This window comes from Carassius carassius, chromosome 23, assembly GCF_963082965.1.
Source record: "Carassius carassius chromosome 23, fCarCar2.1, whole genome shotgun sequence".
NCBI lineage: Eukaryota > Metazoa > Chordata > Actinopteri > Cypriniformes > Cyprinidae > Carassius > Carassius carassius.
The window spans coordinates 1492060-1510348 of record NC_081777.1 but is presented as its reverse complement, the minus strand read 5'-3'; the positions used below and the strand labels follow the sequence as shown (position 1 = coordinate 1510348).

Genomic DNA, 18289 nt, shown 5'->3' with positions numbered 1-18289 from the left:
TTTGCAATGATCTATGACTTTTAAAGGCATATCACAATGACACCTTTCAGTGCAATGCAAACGCTCCTCTAAGACTACACGCTTCTACATGGATCTGTGAGAATAATGCCACATCAGCCTCCACCAACACAGACCCACACAGACCCACACACACACACACACACACAGTGCTTTACGTATAAGCAAATTCAAGCACCCAAAGCATTATAGATAATCTTATTTCACAGATACACAGAGCACATTTGCTTTTGTAAACGGAGAATTCAGCCATCACACTCTTCACATCTGTAGATCAATAGCCCTTAATTAAGCCACATCTAAATGCACAATAAACTCATAACTACATCTGCATTTCCTGAAGGGAATATCAGCCTTTGCGAGCCAGGGTGTTAGGTAAGCTGCTACAGGTAAGTTTAGGTTTCAGGCTTTTCTCATTGCTGGACAGATGGTAAAAAACAAATACACATCAGAATCCTGTAAGCAAATGGATGTGAGGGAAGTGACCAGTCAAAATGCATTATGCAAAAACGATGAGTTCACATTTCTTGACTGAAATGATCTGCAAAAAAGTTTGAATTGAGTCATTAGTGGTTTGAGTTGAATTAGTTGTGGAGATTTATGAAGAAGAAAAAAATACAAATAAATAAGAGCAAATTCAAAACAGTGCTCTGAAAACACATGGCTAAACATATGTTTGAAGCCAAGTGTATTAGCATTGTATTAGTGTGCTGAGTTGATGAAGGGGAAAATGTTTCATTGATCAAAGAGGATGATACAAAAGGGAATATTTTACTCTGCATAATTTTCTCAATTTGTCGGAGTGATGAACGAACATCACATCACAGTAACCCTCCCATCAGGGGTCCGGATCGAGCCTGAGATTTATTTACAAAATATTTGCTAATCAGTGTTTTGTTTTGTTTTTCAGAAAAAAATAATAATAATTATATATATATATATATATATATATATATATATGGTAGCACTTTAGATTAGGGAACACTGTTAACTAGTTGCTTATTAACATGTGCACTAATAGCATATTGGCTGTTTATTAGCACTTATAAAGCGAATGCATGACAATATTGTAAATCCCATAACCCTAAACATGAGAACTACAGCAAATCGAGCATCGCGTTAGTTCAGTCAGGCCATGTTAGTCACGCTTCTCAGTGAATAAGTGTTCCTTAATCTAAATTGTTAACAAATATTTAAATATCTTTAAAACAAACAAACAAAAAATATTTTAAAACATTGTGTAAGATAATATACCTTGAATTCACTTTGTTTATTTTGGGGAAAATAATACAACATTGCATGAAATTAAAATAAATTCATTGTCATTTTCAAAATTATTTATATTTAAAATATTTACACTATTTACTGAACTATTTCTAAAATATTTATTTGTAGGGGGATATCTTTATATATATATATATCATATTATCATATACTTGTTATACGTGATGTGTGCTAAAAAAGGAAAAATTAGAAAAGAAAATTCAAAGTGGGAAACAAGTCTTTGTATCTAGTGCATTTGATGATGATACAATGACATTTTCATGAAAAACTTTTTTTTTTGTATATTGGGTGAAAGGTTATAGGCACCCATAAATAAAATGGAGGGCTATGAATAAACAAAAGAAAGACACATAAAAGAGATGCAGTGTGAAGCTCACTACTGTCTCTTTAAACCTCATAGTTCCTCCCTCCTCCCCCCTCAGAGCCAGAGAGAGAGAGCCGTCTTCACTAGCATCCAAAGCCTGTCCATATACTCCAGCCTCTTCCCCCTCCATCAGGCAGGAGCGACTGAGAGAGAGAGAGAGGGTGATCAGAGTGTGCGTGGATCCACAGGGTTTGAAAACGGAGGCAAAGGCAGCATCCCTCCCTCAGTCAGAGGCTGTCGTCACGGCGACAGAAGGTGTCTGCTCCACAGCCGAGAGACTGTGAGGTGGAACAAGAGCATCTGAGGACTTCCAGGATTCCAAGCAGGAGCAGAGAAGCCAAGGCTGCCGGGGGCTTGAAAAGAGGGGAACCGGGGCCAGTCTTTCATCCACCACCTCCTCCCTCACTCCTCCTCCTCCTCCGCTGCTGCTTCACTTTCTCTCTGAAGGACAGCTCTGAATGAACCCTCCTGCTATCAGTGGGTGAGTGTGGCTGAATGGACGCTGAAAGGAAAGACATAAAAGAGTAGGATTGTGTGTGGAAACGGGAGAAAGAGAAGTGGGGGTGATTGAGAGGAATACGACTTGTGTGATGGTCTCTGACGCCACATCAAAATGGGAAGGATGAGCGGAGCTCAGCTGAGCTGAAAACTGTATTCCTGTCATTCCTCAGGAGAGAGGAAAGGCAAAATTGCATGCACTTTCTACCACTGACCAGGGGAAAGGTGAGAGTGAGACAGCGTGCCAGAGATCACTATCTTATGAAGTGTATTTCCACGGGGACTGGTGGGATTCAATTTGGTGAGCGTGTTCAATTGTATCTGTTCTTCTTGGTCTCTCTTTGTCTTTGCTGTCTGTAATTGATTTTGTGTAGTAAACCATAGCTTGAACATCAAGATATGTGTTTGAGAAAATTGAACATGGGGGAGAGGAAAAATTACAGGAAGAGAGACATTACCAGATAAACAGAGAAATTGCTCTCCTTCCTGTCTTTCCAGGTGTTGTCTCTTTTGGCTGCGCCTCAAAGGGTCAAGTTCTCCTCTTTTATTCTCTTCCAATTCTTCCTGGAGCAAAAGACATGGAATTTACCTTCTCTGATGGCTTTTGAAAAAATGCTAACAACTGGATTCCACTCGTAATTGAAGGAAACTAGATTGAGACCCATCTTTATCCAGCCATTTAACAAAATGGGTGAGAAATGTCTCTCTGACCCGGAGGAAAGGATGCGTCATTCCGTCTGACGCCCCTCGGGGATTACGTGTGAAACGTTCATCATAACACGTATTGTAAGTGTAGTTGCAATTTTGGCAATCGCTCTGAAAGCATTATGTCCGTTGCCTTGGTTTAATGTTTCAGACACATACAAATGAGCGAGGACGAACACTGGCTTTTGGCTGAATTTACATCCTCTCTCTCTCTCTCTCTTTCTCTCTCTCTCTCTTTCTCTCCTTTTCTTCCAGATCCAGTTCAAGGACAACTAAAGTTGGAATATTTTAGCTTTTGGTTAGACTTTTTATTTTTACTCCGAACACAAGAAAAAAAAAACATTGCAGATCTAAAACAAATAAGCTCTTAGCAAGAAAAGCATCTTTGGGAGTTTCCTTTTTCTTCCTGGATTGGATTTTGCGTGGCTTGTGCAATTCTCCTTGCCATGTCTTCATCGACGAGAAGAATTCTGCATCATAGACAACTGCTTTGCATTCAAAGTTACACCTAAGGACTCGCACATGCACACTGAACACATGTTAGGGTGAAAATGAGCCCCGCTTCTTGCACATTTTGCTTTTCATCCTGGTGTTTGGTGTGTGTTCTTGGATCTAACAGCCTAAGCATCCTTCAATGATTCTGGCACCTTCCGTTCCATTCGCGTCTGTCCTGAGATGCCCCACCGTACACAGCAAGAGGAGGCTTGACCCCAGACCCAGCGAGGTCTCTCGGCTGCCCAGGCGTATTTAAGATGTTGAACCCTTCCCACGTGGCCCGAGCCCCAGATCGGATCAGTAGCACTGCGGCTCCTGGAGGCCTCAGACATGGATCGTGGCTCGGCTCGCCCCTGCCCTCAGCGCTCCACACCCCGGCCCGTGAGCAGCCTGTGAAGGATGTCCCAGAGCGGAGCTCCAGCCCGGGAACCCTCTGAGACCCCCAGTCAGAGAGAACAGATCCGCAGCCACATGAAGATGGTGATTGGGCAGCTGGAAGGAATCCTCAAGGAGCTGAAAGATGTGGCACATGAACTGCGGGAGGTAAGGTTTGCTTGCTTTCTACTGTTGATATGGTTTGGACTGCAGGTGAGTGGTTTCTCCAGCAGGAGATAAATAATGAATGTTTTCTAGTTTGGACTGGCAGGTTGAAGCAGGTGGGGAGTCAATGTAGCCTCATTACACTAAGAAACCAAAGCAAGCGGCCCTAAACTGAGAATTTGACTGCCTTGGGAACCAAAAGAGAGGGGTTTATCTCTTTTATCCAAAGGTGAGGTGCACTTTCCAGTGAAAAAAAAAAAAGCCAAATGATGGCATGAACGTATACAGAGTGAGAAAAATATAACCGGAACACAGAATAGAGAGGCAAAGAAGAAGGGAAAGAGGTGTGCAAGGTAGGAGTCGAGCTTGGCAATGCAATAGTTATGTAAGCACTTTGTTATCGGCTGGATTCCTACTGTATTCTACCAAGTGCCATGGTTACAAGATGAAAAGATTCCACTGTGTTTGTGTGTGTGTGTGTGTGTGTGTGTGTTCCTTGCTCTGTGTTTGGGAGTGAGCTGACGGCATAGAAAAAAGACAAGTGTGTGTCTGCATCAATGTCATATTTCAGCTGAATAGATTCATGTGCAGAAACGGGCCAGAAATGTTTGAAAAGTGAACAAGTCTGCACATACATGAGAGAAAATAATGAATTCTTTAGTTTCTCTCCCTCTCCATATGGATATTAAATATTTCAGTTCACTCTGGCTAGCACACCAGCTAAAATTCACCCTTCCCCAACTATCCGTCATTCTTCGAGCTCCCCGGGCACAGGCATCTGTTCCCCTCCAGATTAGCCCATCCAGCTCACACCTCCAGACCATGTGGCATGGAGAACTACCCCCTTGAGTCTCTCCCTCGTGCCCCAGCGTGATTGATGATGTGGGGATAATGCTCGCTATGGCTATTTATAAACACCAGGACTCTGCGTAGCCCGGTAAACGACTCTACTCCCACTCTACATATGGATCAGTCTAAAAATAAAGTCAAAATCTCTGAAACAGGTATGCGTTTTGTAAGAGTGTGTGTTGGAGAATATGAGACGGCTGTAGATCGTTACATTAAGGAGTATTGATGATCAGTCCAGGGGAAGATGTGTAGATGGTGAATGTCGGATAAAATCTTTAATTCTTTTGGCTGTTTTAGAGGAGTAACTGATGGATGACACTCAATGCTGAACGATTCTTCAGGAATGCGCAATAATGGGGTCACATCACACGTCATGAGACTGCAGACTCTGCCTGACTGTGTGTGTGTGTGTGTGTGTGTGTGTGCGTGTGTGTGTGTGTGTGTGTGAGGTTTGCCAACATTGTGAGGACTGAATTCCCCATAAATACTGTAAACCTGAAGTCAAATGCATTTTCGGATATCCGGTGGTCCTTAAGAGGAAAATGGTATATGGTAAATGTAAAGTCCCCACCATGATAGGAAAACAAATGTGTGTGTGTTTGTTGTTCTGACACATCAGTAAGTACAGGTAGTTTTGCTAGAGGAGACATTTGCTTTTTTTCACATTAGATCCAAAGGGTTACAGTTAAACCATCTCTACCCCTCAAAGGCTACAGAAAATTCATTCTCTTGGTGTTTGACTGCATATATCTATGTGATTGGAAGTTTTTTCTCTCTGTCCTGCAGTTGCCACGTCCCAGTTTTCTTTGCCACTCAGATTCCATGCAGTTCACCACACATTCAATTAATTAGCTTCAATCTACTATGTGTTAATACCCTTTAACCCTATTTGAATTTAAAGTACTGCAAGTTTCTGCTGACATGGAAAAGACTTATGTAACGCAACTAGTAACTTACATAAAATGACCCAAACAGTTCTGAATTAGTCATCAGTTATTCAGTAATTCTGCAGAAATTTAGCATCTCGCACGAGTCAAGTCTTTTCGCGTCTCCTTCCATCCACTCAAACTCAAATTCAACCCTCCAAGCTTTTGCTGCTGCACTTTTTAATTAATGCTAACCTCCGCAGGCTAAGATCATCCTTGCAAACAAATGCTGAGGGAAATGATGCATTCTCTTTCCTCTGACATTCGAGTAGGAGACGTAGTGTATAGAAAATGAATGGTTTACTCAACCTGGGTTGCATAAAAAATAAAGGCAGCAATGCATTTTTTTTTTTTTTTTTTTTTTGGGAGGGGGCAGCACTGGTGCACTAGATGAAATAAGACATGACTGAAGGAGAGCCAAACTTGACAGCTATTGATCACTGTTTCACATTTTGATAATATAGCTAATAACTTTGATTTAAAAGGTCATGCGATTTTGGAGCGACATGATGGGCAGATGATGACTTAACTGGACTGACCCAATTTAGACTTGTCAGTGGATGATTGAAACGTTGTTTTCTCACAATAACTGTGCAGTTAAATATTAGGTACAAAAAAGAAATATATGTTAATGTCATAAGAATGAACAATACATTTGCAGCATTTATTAATGTAGGTCAGTGTTATTTTAGTATCATTGAGATACTATAATAGTTTCATGACTATTTTGAATATTTTATTTTATTTATAATGTTAGTTACACTTTTAGTAATTTAGTCAAGATTCTGTCATTGTCAAGTAGTTTTTGCTCTTTTATATGTATGTCTGTACAGATTTATGATTTCATTTAATTTATATACATATATATATATATATATATATATATATATTTTTTTTTTTTTTTTTTTTGCTAAGTATATCAAATTAAACTAAATTAAATTGAGAAATGTTCCTGAAATAGTCAAAAAAAAGTTTTTAATATTTTATTTTAGTTAACATTTATATTAATTTCAAGTTTTAATTAACTTGTGCAACCCTGATCTAGATAAACATTAATTTCTAAATATACTCTGGCATTTTTAATCTAGTTGGATCAATTAAAAAGCATGTGTTATGAATGAGCATTGTCAACAAGTTTGTATATTGATGCTAACCTACATTAATAAATACTGTTAATATTTAGTATATTTAATTAATTTACAAATGTTAACAAAGTTAACCTTACATCAATATTTTATTTATTTATTTATTTATGGCTCTAATTTTAGTTTGTTCTGTTTTTTAATTAACAATAATAACCCTGATCTAGTTTAACATTAATTTCTATATATACTAATGCAACTTTTATATCTAGTGGAATAAATTAAATATAATGTATTACAAATGAACATGATCAACAATTGTATATGTTCACATTAACCCAGATTAATAAATGCTTTTATAATAATACATAAATGCATTTACATAAAAAATTAAATAAGTACATAGTACTTATTTACATAGTAAAATTACATAATAAATGTAGTATATGTGTTGTTACTTTAATTTACTAATATTACAAGCCCCTTCTCTTTTTTCCCCCTTTTCCTTTCCTGAGTGCAGCTGCTAGTATTTGTGGTATTTGTTGCCTTTAGAATGGCTTTGTATGTTAATCCCTAAACTGGGTCGTAGCAACTAATGTTAACAAAGTGACACTTAAAGCAATATTTATTTATTTATTTATTTAGATTGATTGATTGCTGAGATATATCATCATTGAATCAATTTCAATGGGCATGCCAATGCTGGTGTTTGTCTTGATAAATTTAAGGCACTTACTGGTATCCTCATCCAGGCTTTTAACTGTAAATCAGCAGGTTTGATCCCACTTAGAGGTGATCCATTAACCATAGACCCTGTTTCTGTTCTACCACCATCGTGTACTTGAGCAAACCACTTAACCCATCGCTGTTCCAAAGGGACTCATTGAAACTGCCCTACTGTAAATTGATTTGGATTAAATGTATTCATTTTTTTTTTCACGTTTTGTTTTGTTCTTTCCATCTTCTTTTTTTTTTTTTTTTTTTTAAATCTAAATTGATTCCATTGCATAAGTATTCATACTCTTATCTGGGACAGTTGAAATTTAGCTAAGGGGCATTCATTTTGCTTGTAGATGTTACTACATTTCAAGTTAAGTTAACCTATGGCAAATTCAATTGAATGAGTATGATTTGGGATGGCACACACATCTTAATAAAAGGTCTAACAGCTGATAATGCATATCAAAAGCAAAAGAGAAGAGCTCAGAAGGTTTGTGTCAAGCCACACATCTGTGGAAGAGTTCAGAAAAAAAGTCTGCTTCATTGAAGGGTCACAGCAGCATGTAGTCTCTGTTACCCTTAATGGAAGAAGTCTGAAACAACCAGGACTTTTCCTAGAGCTGGTGTCCTGGCCAAACTGAGCAATCGATGGAGAAGGAGAAGGTTAGACTGGTGACCAAGAAACTGATGGTCACTCTAGTTGAGCTCCATGATCACTGACAGAGCTTCAGAGGAGAAGAATAGCAGATAACTGCCAAATGCTGATGAGCAAAAAAGATTTGAAACTGTTAAAGGTGCTTCAGCTAAATATTTAGTTGATGTACTTAATGCGATGTTCTTATTTCAGTTTTTTTATTTTTAATAAATTTATGAAGACAATTATGTTTTTGCTTTGTCAGTGTGGTGTATGGCGTGTAGATTGGTGTGGGAAAAAAGTAATTTAAAGAAGTTTATCAATAGGCAGCAGCATAATAAAATGTGGAAAAAAAAAACTTTTCGCAAGGCATTGTATCTATGTGTTAAGCACATTATATTATTCACAATATTGTTATAAGATCACGCTCCACATGCAAGAGTTGTATTGGCCTTTGTTTAAGCGTAGCATTATCATGCTGATTGAAACAGACAGCGCTCCCCCTGGAGTCAGCTAGTTGTTGTGCTGAATTTGATGATCAATATGTTTCATTAGGGAGTCGATTCACTGCCGCTGTCCTCAGTGAGCCGACTGGCTTCCCAATTCTCTGTGGCGCGAAGAGCAACATGCAAAAACCATCGATAACATAAACACTCCCATTACGGTTAAACGCCCCAGATGCATAACAGGCCCTCACAAGATGTCTATAGATTCCCAGAAAATACAGAAAAAAAATTTTTTTTGTTTGAAATGAAGTGTCAGAGGAAAGTGAAAAAAGTGCCATTCTTTCCAGGGAGGAACGAAAGAGAGAGGAAGTAGACAGAGTCAGAAAGACACAATATGGAGAGGAGACTGTGTCTCACAGCATGTAATGAGAGGGACGAGTGTCATTTGGACAAAGAGTACTTATCTTTGCTCCAGTGCAGTGTCTGCAGCTCGGTTAAGTGTCTGTGCCTGAGCTCAGTAATTTGAGAGATTGGTTTATCACACAGAAGCAGAGGGAGTGATGCCACGGCAAACATGGCTTTCTGAAAGTTGAGATTTCAGACCAAATGGCTCGGCCTCTTCTAAGGTCCTCACTCAAATAATAATGAGACGACTCATTAAAGGAATCGTTTGCCCCTAAATGGACATTCTGTCATCATTTATTTACAATGGAGTCTCAAAACTCATATGATATTATTGCGCTTTCTTTTCATGCACATGTGAGCAGAAAGCCTCGGTTCACAGTAAATGCTGCAAACTCCATCTTTGCATGAGCTGTGAGATGCACTTGGGAACATAATGTGTGTCAGTTGTGCTTTGTATAATTTTCAACTTTTTTTGTGAACAGATGATACAGATACAGCATTTCAACAAGGTTGTATTGAGAAGTGTTTCTAAACCTGCCGCCATATACTGTACACTTAAAAGGCTTTCCTGCAGTTTCCTGCCAAAATAATATATATATATATATATATATATATATATATATATATATATATATATATCCTCTTCCTCTGTTTCACAGTCACCCATTTAAACTAGTTTTAGTCCAAAAAAAAAAAAAAAGGCCAAATTTTAGTCAGGTGAAAGTTCAATGACTCTGATGTAATTTATCAAATGATAACAATCATAATCAGTAATCACGAAAAAAAAAAAAAAAAAAAAAAAATTATATATATATATATATATATATATATATATATATTTTTTTTTTTTTTTTTTTTTTTTCGTGATTACTGATTATGATTGTTATCATTTGATAAATTACATCAGAGTCATTGAACTTTCACCTATAAGCACAAATCAAGAGAATGTCAGCTCATACACCTATCTACTTTCCTGATTTATTACATGTATTATATAATCAGTTGCATTACAGCATAATATATTTCTGGCTTCAAAAACAACAACAACAACAGCAACAAAGTTGCTTAAAATAGCAGTATTGTTGCAATACTAATATATAATATATTAGTTTGAATGACTGATTCATGAATCTTCCTGACTCACTGATTCAGTTAGTAGATTAATGGAGGGAAAGATTATAAGTCAATAACAACTATTGTTCTGATCATGACACAAACATGACTCTTGAAGACTTGCAAGTTTATTTTCATGATGTCTTTATAGCACTTTTCTGTCCTTTTTTGAAGTCTTCGTTTAATCCCACCGGACACATTAGTGATCGTAACAAAGGTTTTCATTTATGCAGCTCTAAAAACCTTACTGACTAATGTTTTAGTGCACTTCCTGCAAATATGAAAGAAATAAATCTGTGCAGTTTCACATGATTAGTGCAAATTGTCAGATAAACAGAGCAGCTTATTTCCTGTTTGCTTCTTGAGAAGATGATGGCTGCGTCAAAGCTTCAAAACAAAAGGCTAGTAAAGTATGTTAACGTAAAGATATGAGAAAGATTGTTGGTACACATTATCTTTAAGGTGTCTAGTATTAATATATACATTTGAATATATACAGTTTTGTTGAGTGTGGTCATAGAATGAGTAAACATGTTGATGGTCACAATAGTGAGCGGAGGGATAACAGTGATCTTAGGTCTACAATATAAATCCAACTGCAGTTGTTACTGAAAATTACAATAAAATGTTGCAATGGCAAAATATTGGACTAAATTAAAAGTTCAAATGTTACAAATAAGTTACAATATTGATGTTGTAATACAGGTAGCACTAATATAATAATAATAATAATAAATATATATTTTACCAAAAAGTAACAACTTTGAAATACGCTGATGGTTGTAGTTTTTTTTTTTGTGTTCTATCTCAGTATGTCCAATGCTATCTCACGGCCAATTCGTATGTATTTTACGAGGTGGCTTATTTGTACGAATTTGTACGACCTCACTTGTACGATTTTATACGATTTGTCTAAACCGCAGTGACGGTTAGGTTTAGGGGCGGGGTTAGGTGAAGGTCATTCGTACAAATTCATACGAATTGTGCAACTCGTAAAATACGTACGATTTGGCAACAATCGTATGAATTTTCGTATCGTATGAGTGTGGTCGTACGAATTCATATGAATAAGCCACCTTGTGAAAAACGTACGAATTGCCGTGAGATCGGGTTGGAATGTCTATCAATGTTGTATACGTTTTTTGTTTTTTTTCTTAATTTATTTTTATTATTTATTTATTTTTTTTATTTTTTTTTTATGCATTTTATGCATAAACTAGTAACCCCTAGAATGTGATCAATCGATTTAAAATAGCTGGGTGAAGATATATATATATATTTTTATGATTGCAGAAATATGTTTATTCAGTTTACACATTATCCCTCCAGTCACATTTGTAACTGAACATAAAAAAAAACACTTTTCCAAACTAGATAAATAACAATTAAAATTTTAATAAAATAATAATAATTATTATAATTATTAATTATTTCAAAGGGTTACTAATGACAAATCATTTGGATATGTTCACGTCTGGGGATTAAATGTGTTAATTGTAATTGCTTAAAAACATTTCACCTTTTGTGTTTCATACAATAAATGTTGAGTGAATACGTGATGACAGGATTTTCATTTTCAGGTGAACTATTCCTTCTAAAAGGATTATATTGCATATATGCATCCCATATCTGTTCCCAACAGATGCAACAGTCAGGTTGGATCCTTGTAGAGATCTATAGCACTTTTAAGGCACAATCAAGCCAAAGGAGTCAGTACATGACTTCACTGAAGCTCCCCTGATCAAACAGCATCAGTCCCATCTGGAAAGACAGTGCTGCAGGCTAATTCCTCATCAACCGTTACAGCTGAAAAGTAGCCTTATAGGAACAGAATGTCAGCGGTTAAACTCAAAGCCCATTTCACTTTTCTAATCTGACACATATATGAAACAGGATATTTAAAGAGAGAAGATGTAGGACATAGCACTTGATTTTATTCATCTGGAATCGATTGTGAAATGTTGCGTAACAAGCAGGATTTCTGATGTCAGCTAAAAATGAAATTCAGTTTAGACAGAGCAAGTTATTTATTTGTTTTAAGATAAATGAAAATATGCTTTAATAAATGTTTACTTTAAATGCAATACATAAATAACAGTAAAGTCCCAGCAGAACAGCACATTTTTAGCACAGAAATGAGAAACATCACATTTTATTCTATTCCTGAAAACAGATACACAGCATTAGACAGCCAAAGAGAGAGGGAGAGAGATGAGTGATGGGAGGAGAGATAGCAGCAGTGATGAAGTGTGTGATGAGATGCCGTCTCACTCCCACAGACAGACAGAGAGAGTGTGACAGGATCAGTCGGGTCGTGGAGGAAACCACAGGGGGCTTAAACCCCGAATCAAAGCCTGCTGCGCTCTCGCTGGGACTGTTTACTCTGCCTGCCCCGACACAGCTTCCTTCTGACAGGACCGCATCCACTAGAGGCGCTGTGATCAGACCGATTCCTTCAGATTCTGCATCTTTAGATTGATTCAGAACCAAAAGCATATGTTCTTGCTCACAGCCCAAACCCGACCTTTGCTAATGACTATAAAATGATTATAGATTTCATGAGTTGACAGGACAACAGAATATCATGGTTGAACATTCTTGAATACCAAGACTTGTCCTCTGAAATTTCACCTTTTTCGTCACTTTGTGTAGTTGTGCATCTTATAGATCAACTTAATCGCAAACTTGAGATGCTTCCCAAGCAGTGGTTCACAAGCACCTGGTGATATTTAAGTTCATGAGAAACTAACAAAGAAAAAAAAAAAAGCTGAACTTCTGCTTCTTTTTTAATAATAAATAATTTTTGATGCCATAAAGTACTTAATTTACAAGTACTTAATTTCTGGGTGACACTTTATTATAGGGTGTCCTTGTTACACATGTTACCTGTACTTTCTACTGTAATAACACTAAATTATACATAATTGCATGCAACTAACCCTTTTCCTAAACCTAACCATATAGTAAATACTACTCAGTTAACGTTACCCAGTACTTAAATGTATGATTACACTTTAAAAATGAGACCTTAAAATAAAGTGTAACCATTTTTTTAAATCTGATTATGTAATCAAGATGACATGTAATCAGTTACTACCCAGGTCTGATGGGGATATAGTTACCGTTGTGTGGACAGGCCTTTACTCAGTGTTTTCTAGCTCTCAAAACCTGTTACTTGCTCTAAAGGAGTCAGACCTGTTTACTGGTTCTCTTCGGATGGTGTTGATCCGAAGCTGTTTCCCAGCAGGCAGCAGCAGACTCAATTTGCTGGAGATTACGGCGAGGCTTTGGTGAAGCCAGGAGCTTGTTAACGGTGGCTCTCTCTCGCTGCGGCTCGGCCAACCGGGCAGAAACCAAAGCATCCAGCCGATCCTTGGCTCTGTCCGTTCGTCTTACTTTACCCTCTTTCAAAGACCCATTTCCATTTTCTCTTGACCTCATTTCCTTCACTCAAATTAATTTCTTAAATTAATGAATGCCACCTCAGGAAGGAGCGCATCAGCCGGTCTTCAGAGAGATCCAGTCTGATGATGACGAAGCAGTGTTTTATTATCCAAGTCTGATTTCAGCAGCCTGTTTGGAAAGGTTTTTGGGTGAAAACTGACCAACTACCAAACGCTGTGTGTTTCCAGCTTCATTACACCCTCCTCCAGACTCTTCAAGATGGTACTGATGCTAGTGAAAGCCGTGGATTAGCTCCCACTTTGGCTCAGACCACATCCTCCATCTTTAGTGGACATTATAGGCTTCTGGATGCTGAGGCAAAGATTTTCAGTTGAGTAAAAAAGGAATAGTTTAAATAAAAATGAAAATTGTGTCATCATTTACTCTAAAGTCGATTCCAAGCCTGTATGCAGTGCTTCTTTTTCAGTAAAGCACAATAATAGAACTTAAAAAAACACCACTTATGAACAATACACTACCTTCTTATAGTAAGTCTTATAGTAAGCTGTATTTGTTTTATTTATTTTATATTTTATATATTTTAATTTATTTTTATGTCCCTCCTTTTCTATATATATATATTGGGTTACAGTGAGTAACTTTCTCTCTCTCTCTCTCTCTCTCTCTCTATATATATATATATATACTATATACTTAACTAAAGCAATTTTTGTAACATAATTAATGCAAAATCATAGTCATAAGGTTCACATTTCTGCTTCTCCAAAACTGGGCCTTATTGTAATTGTCTTTGTTTTTGTATTTTTCATAGAACATTAAACTCATTAAACTGTGGCTTTGAAATAACATTAAGGTGACTAAATAATGGCATAGTTTTTATTGTTACGTATTCCTGACGTACTGTAACACCCCTGTACAGTATTATATTCACAGTGACGTTGTTGTGAAGTGATGCAATCGTTTCCCAAAGATTTCAGGGTATGTTATCGGAAACTCTTGTTTTACCCGAGCGCTTATAAAAATATGCCTGCAAAATCTGCCAGTATCTTTGGAGCTTCAGCTTTTTGCCTTATTAAACAGGACCTCAGACCTACAGTATCTGTTAACGCAGAGAATAGCGATGCATTGAGTCACATTTCCTCCACATGCATTGACAGTGATAACGCCTCGTCTGTCTCCCGTTGCTCTTTCTCTCTTTCACTGGCCAGGCTGATAATGGCATGTGAAAACGTCTGTGGTCGGTCGCAGCAGTCGCGCTGATGCTAGTGCATAGGACGGGTCCTGGTGCATCTTTATGCTATGAATTAAACCACTGGGCTGAACTTAATGGGGTGAGAAATGGCAGACTGATTCTTTACATGAGCTAATTGTTTCTCAAGCACGCTTAGTACACAAAGATGCACGAATACTTTTATCAGCCTTAACTACAACAGGGTCTGAATGCATAATGGGATCCGGAGAATGAACACATTTTTCAGATTGCAATCTCTGAGCGTCCATCACGTACGATGACATGCATTACTGTATATGCGATGATGTCCTTGAAAATAACACGCTTTCTTGAAACAAGTGCGGCTGAACAGCATCCATCTCAGCACTGCGATATAACAGTGTGACCCAGATTGCAATGATCCCGTAATGTAGCCACGATAGAATGAACTGAAACAGCCAGAGCTTAAGCAGCAGGGCTTCGGCAGCCTTTAACCTTTAAAGCCTCTCAATCGGCTGTTAGAGTCTTTTATTACATCTGTGCGCATGGAACGAGGTGGACGAGATTAATGTGCTCTACATGGATGTTTTGGACCAATTTGTGGTCACATGAGGCTCAGTGACGAAACGGTAGATTTACAGTTTTATGTCAGTGTTGAGGGCATTTTTTAAATGAGTGACAATTGAACATTGGTTTGAAATATCATGTTAAAATATTACAATCCTCCACCACTGGCTTGTGCTGGAACATATATAACATATAAAAACTGAAAATTAGCTGAAATTGTAATCAAAGTGATGATGTAATATAAAAATAAAAACATCAGATTCTAAATATTTGTATTATTATTATTATTATTATTTTCTCACAAAATTGTGATTTGAGCCTTTTAAAAAAAAGAACAAAAGTAGTAAGTGCTTTCTTTTGCCATTGTATAAATGATCTGGATGTTTATTAATAATAATAATAATAATAATAATAAACTGACTTCTTCATATTATTATTATTTTTAAACAATGCCGTTTTATATGATTTGCTCTGTAGGAAGTACATGAGAAACAGCATATATATTTATTATAAAGAAAAGCAAAAGAGTGCAATTATGATATAAGATAAGTGTCATGCAAAACAATAATGCTGTTGTGTTGCTGTTTTTATTTGCCTTTTGTTAAAATTACAGTAAAATTTAATAATGATTAATTCTAAAGATTATATATATATATATATATATATATATATATATATATATATGGCTAAATAATACAAATTCGTTGAGTTAGATTTTAATGACAATAAATGCATGAATGTATAATTATGAAGTGCAGTATTTTACAGTAAAATATTTTATTATGCTTTGCACAATTATAAAATTTGTTATTTACTATTTTTATTGTTTCAATTAAAAAGATATATATATATATATATATATATATATATATATATAGAATAATAGAAATGAAGTTCATTAGTTGAATGTAAATGTTAATGTAAAATGTTTATTGAAGTACAGTATTCTTAGAGTACAGTATATTTAATGATTGAAGGTTGAGTTCAGTGTGCTTTCTACAGCTATAACAAATTGCAAATACTCAATGGTAAAATGAAAGGAATATGTAGACTTTAAAATATGTCAGCAGTAAATATTGCTAAACATCACCACCTGCTCTGAGCAGTGCTGACATCTGTGTTTTTCTCATGTTACTCTCCGTGATGTGAAGAAGCATGTCTGTCCTTGACTCAACCGTGAGTCTGACAGTGTGCTCATCTACTGAACATGAGACAGATTCCTCGCTGAACTTCACTGTCAAACGTCCTGTGAGGCTGATAATTACACAACCTGCTCAACATCTGTCAAAAGTCAATACTGAAGCCAGTTTCTCTACACTCGTGCAGTCTGAAAATAGCCAAGACAATTTGTCCAATTATTATTACATAAACTACTGTAATCTTCAGAATAGAACAGAGAGATGCAGCTTTTTCATTGAGTTGGTCAATATGTCAGACTTAGTGTGCTCTCTATTAGTAATAAGTGGCCAATAAAGCTTGACCAGTGGAATAATGCAATGTTTCAGTATTTAACAATATTTGTATTTATTTGTTACATTTGAGTAAAATAAATAAAAAAAAAATGAAGAAAACTGCTGTTATGTGCCTATTTTGCACTATGTTCTTTTACAAAGTCTTGATTTTGTTTTGGGGGTGTACTAGAACAGGCTCTAATACTAGGTTGTTTGAAAAACTCGTTCTTTTTCACATATCTTACATTATTACAATATCTCTCTCCCCAGTCTGGTATGAACGGCTCGAATAGTTTCTGTATCAAATGAAGGCCCGCCTTCTGGAATACGAGATGTTCTTTGATTGGTTAGCTGGGCCAATCTGTGCTGTGATTGGTTAGCTAGTCCAGTGTGTGTTATGATTGACAGCATTCGGCGCCCAGTGTTGGGAAAGTTCACTTTCTACATGAACTAGTTCAAAGTTCAATTCACATTTTTAAAATGAACTAGTTCAGTTCATAGTTCAAACTACAAAATTTTGAACTAAAGTTCACAGTTCCAAAAATGAACTAGTTCATAGTTCTTTTTTTCCATATGTTGCTGCGAGCTATTATTTTTCAAAATTATTGCCACAGCCCATATAGAATCACAGACAGCAATTATTTTATCAGTTTTAACAATGAAGCTATGCGTCAGATTTCATCTTCATATCCAATTTTGAATCCTTATCCAACCAGGGTTTACATTAGCATTGAGGGGACAGCATTTCCCCATTGTTGCTTTAATGCTTTGTCTCCCATTCTCACTGACCTTGTCATAAACATCATAAAATTCTTTTAAATGATAATACGCCTTCTTGCTACATGCTGCTGTCGTTTGCTGTTTTTTTTTGATGACGCGTCACGCATGCGGCGGACGGCGGTGCGACACTGGTGGCTGGTGTTGCCAGATTGGGTGTTTTTCCGCTACATATTAAGACTCGTTTACGGTGTGTTTTAGCCGGGTTTTCGCCTGGAAGGCTCTATAGAAATCTGGCACCCTATTGAACGAAGTTAACCTGAGAGAGCGTGCCGTTCAAGGACACCCGAATGAACGCGTTCACAATAACGTTCATCAGGCATTAATACAGCACGTTCAGTTCACGTTCGCCCAAAATATGAACGAGTTCATGAACTATCGTTCAATGAACGCGTTCAGGCACAACACTGTCGGCGCCTGTTCGGGAATTGTTCCGCCTCTTACCATAGCTGCCTGCTGCAAGCTTCAGTTTAAATATTGCGTCAAAATCAAATCAATTTGAGTGCGATTTAAACCCAGATGATTGTAACCACTCTAAACTCGTCTGTCTTGGAAACACTAGCACATCTCCGACATAGTGATACAGTAACACTCGTTGTCTTATCTAGTGCAACTCAGCCAGGTCTCGTCCCATTCGTCAATCTTTGTGATGTCACAAATCCCAGAAAATATGCGTTGTAGTCCAAAGAAGTCGTTAATTGTAGTTTTTGAAAAGAGATTTCTGTTAAATAAAATATCTCCTTTTGAATTGGACTTTGAGCTTTGTGACATTGCAGATCTTTTTTATTTTCAAAAAGCAA

General features: G+C 36.9%; 1 protein-coding gene across 2 annotated transcripts in view; it reads left to right on the top strand.

The window, feature by feature from the left end:
- Positions 1 to 1961: 1961 nt before the first annotated feature.
- Positions 1962 to 18289, top strand: part of LOC132101189 (inhibitory synaptic factor 1-like) — a 64763-nt gene continuing 48435 nt past the window's right edge. Inside the window, exons 1-3 of one of the 2 annotated variants that reach the window (XM_059505919.1) lie at positions 1962 to 2465; positions 2663 to 2950; positions 3125 to 3907. In XM_059505919.1, coding sequence (XP_059361902.1) covers positions 3764 to 3907 — 144 coding nt within the window. In that variant the 5' untranslated portion in view covers positions 1962 to 2465; positions 2663 to 2950; positions 3125 to 3763. Of the gene's footprint in view, positions 2951 to 3124; positions 3908 to 18289 lie in introns of both variants that reach the window. The other variant, XM_059505918.1, reaches the window with a different exon arrangement.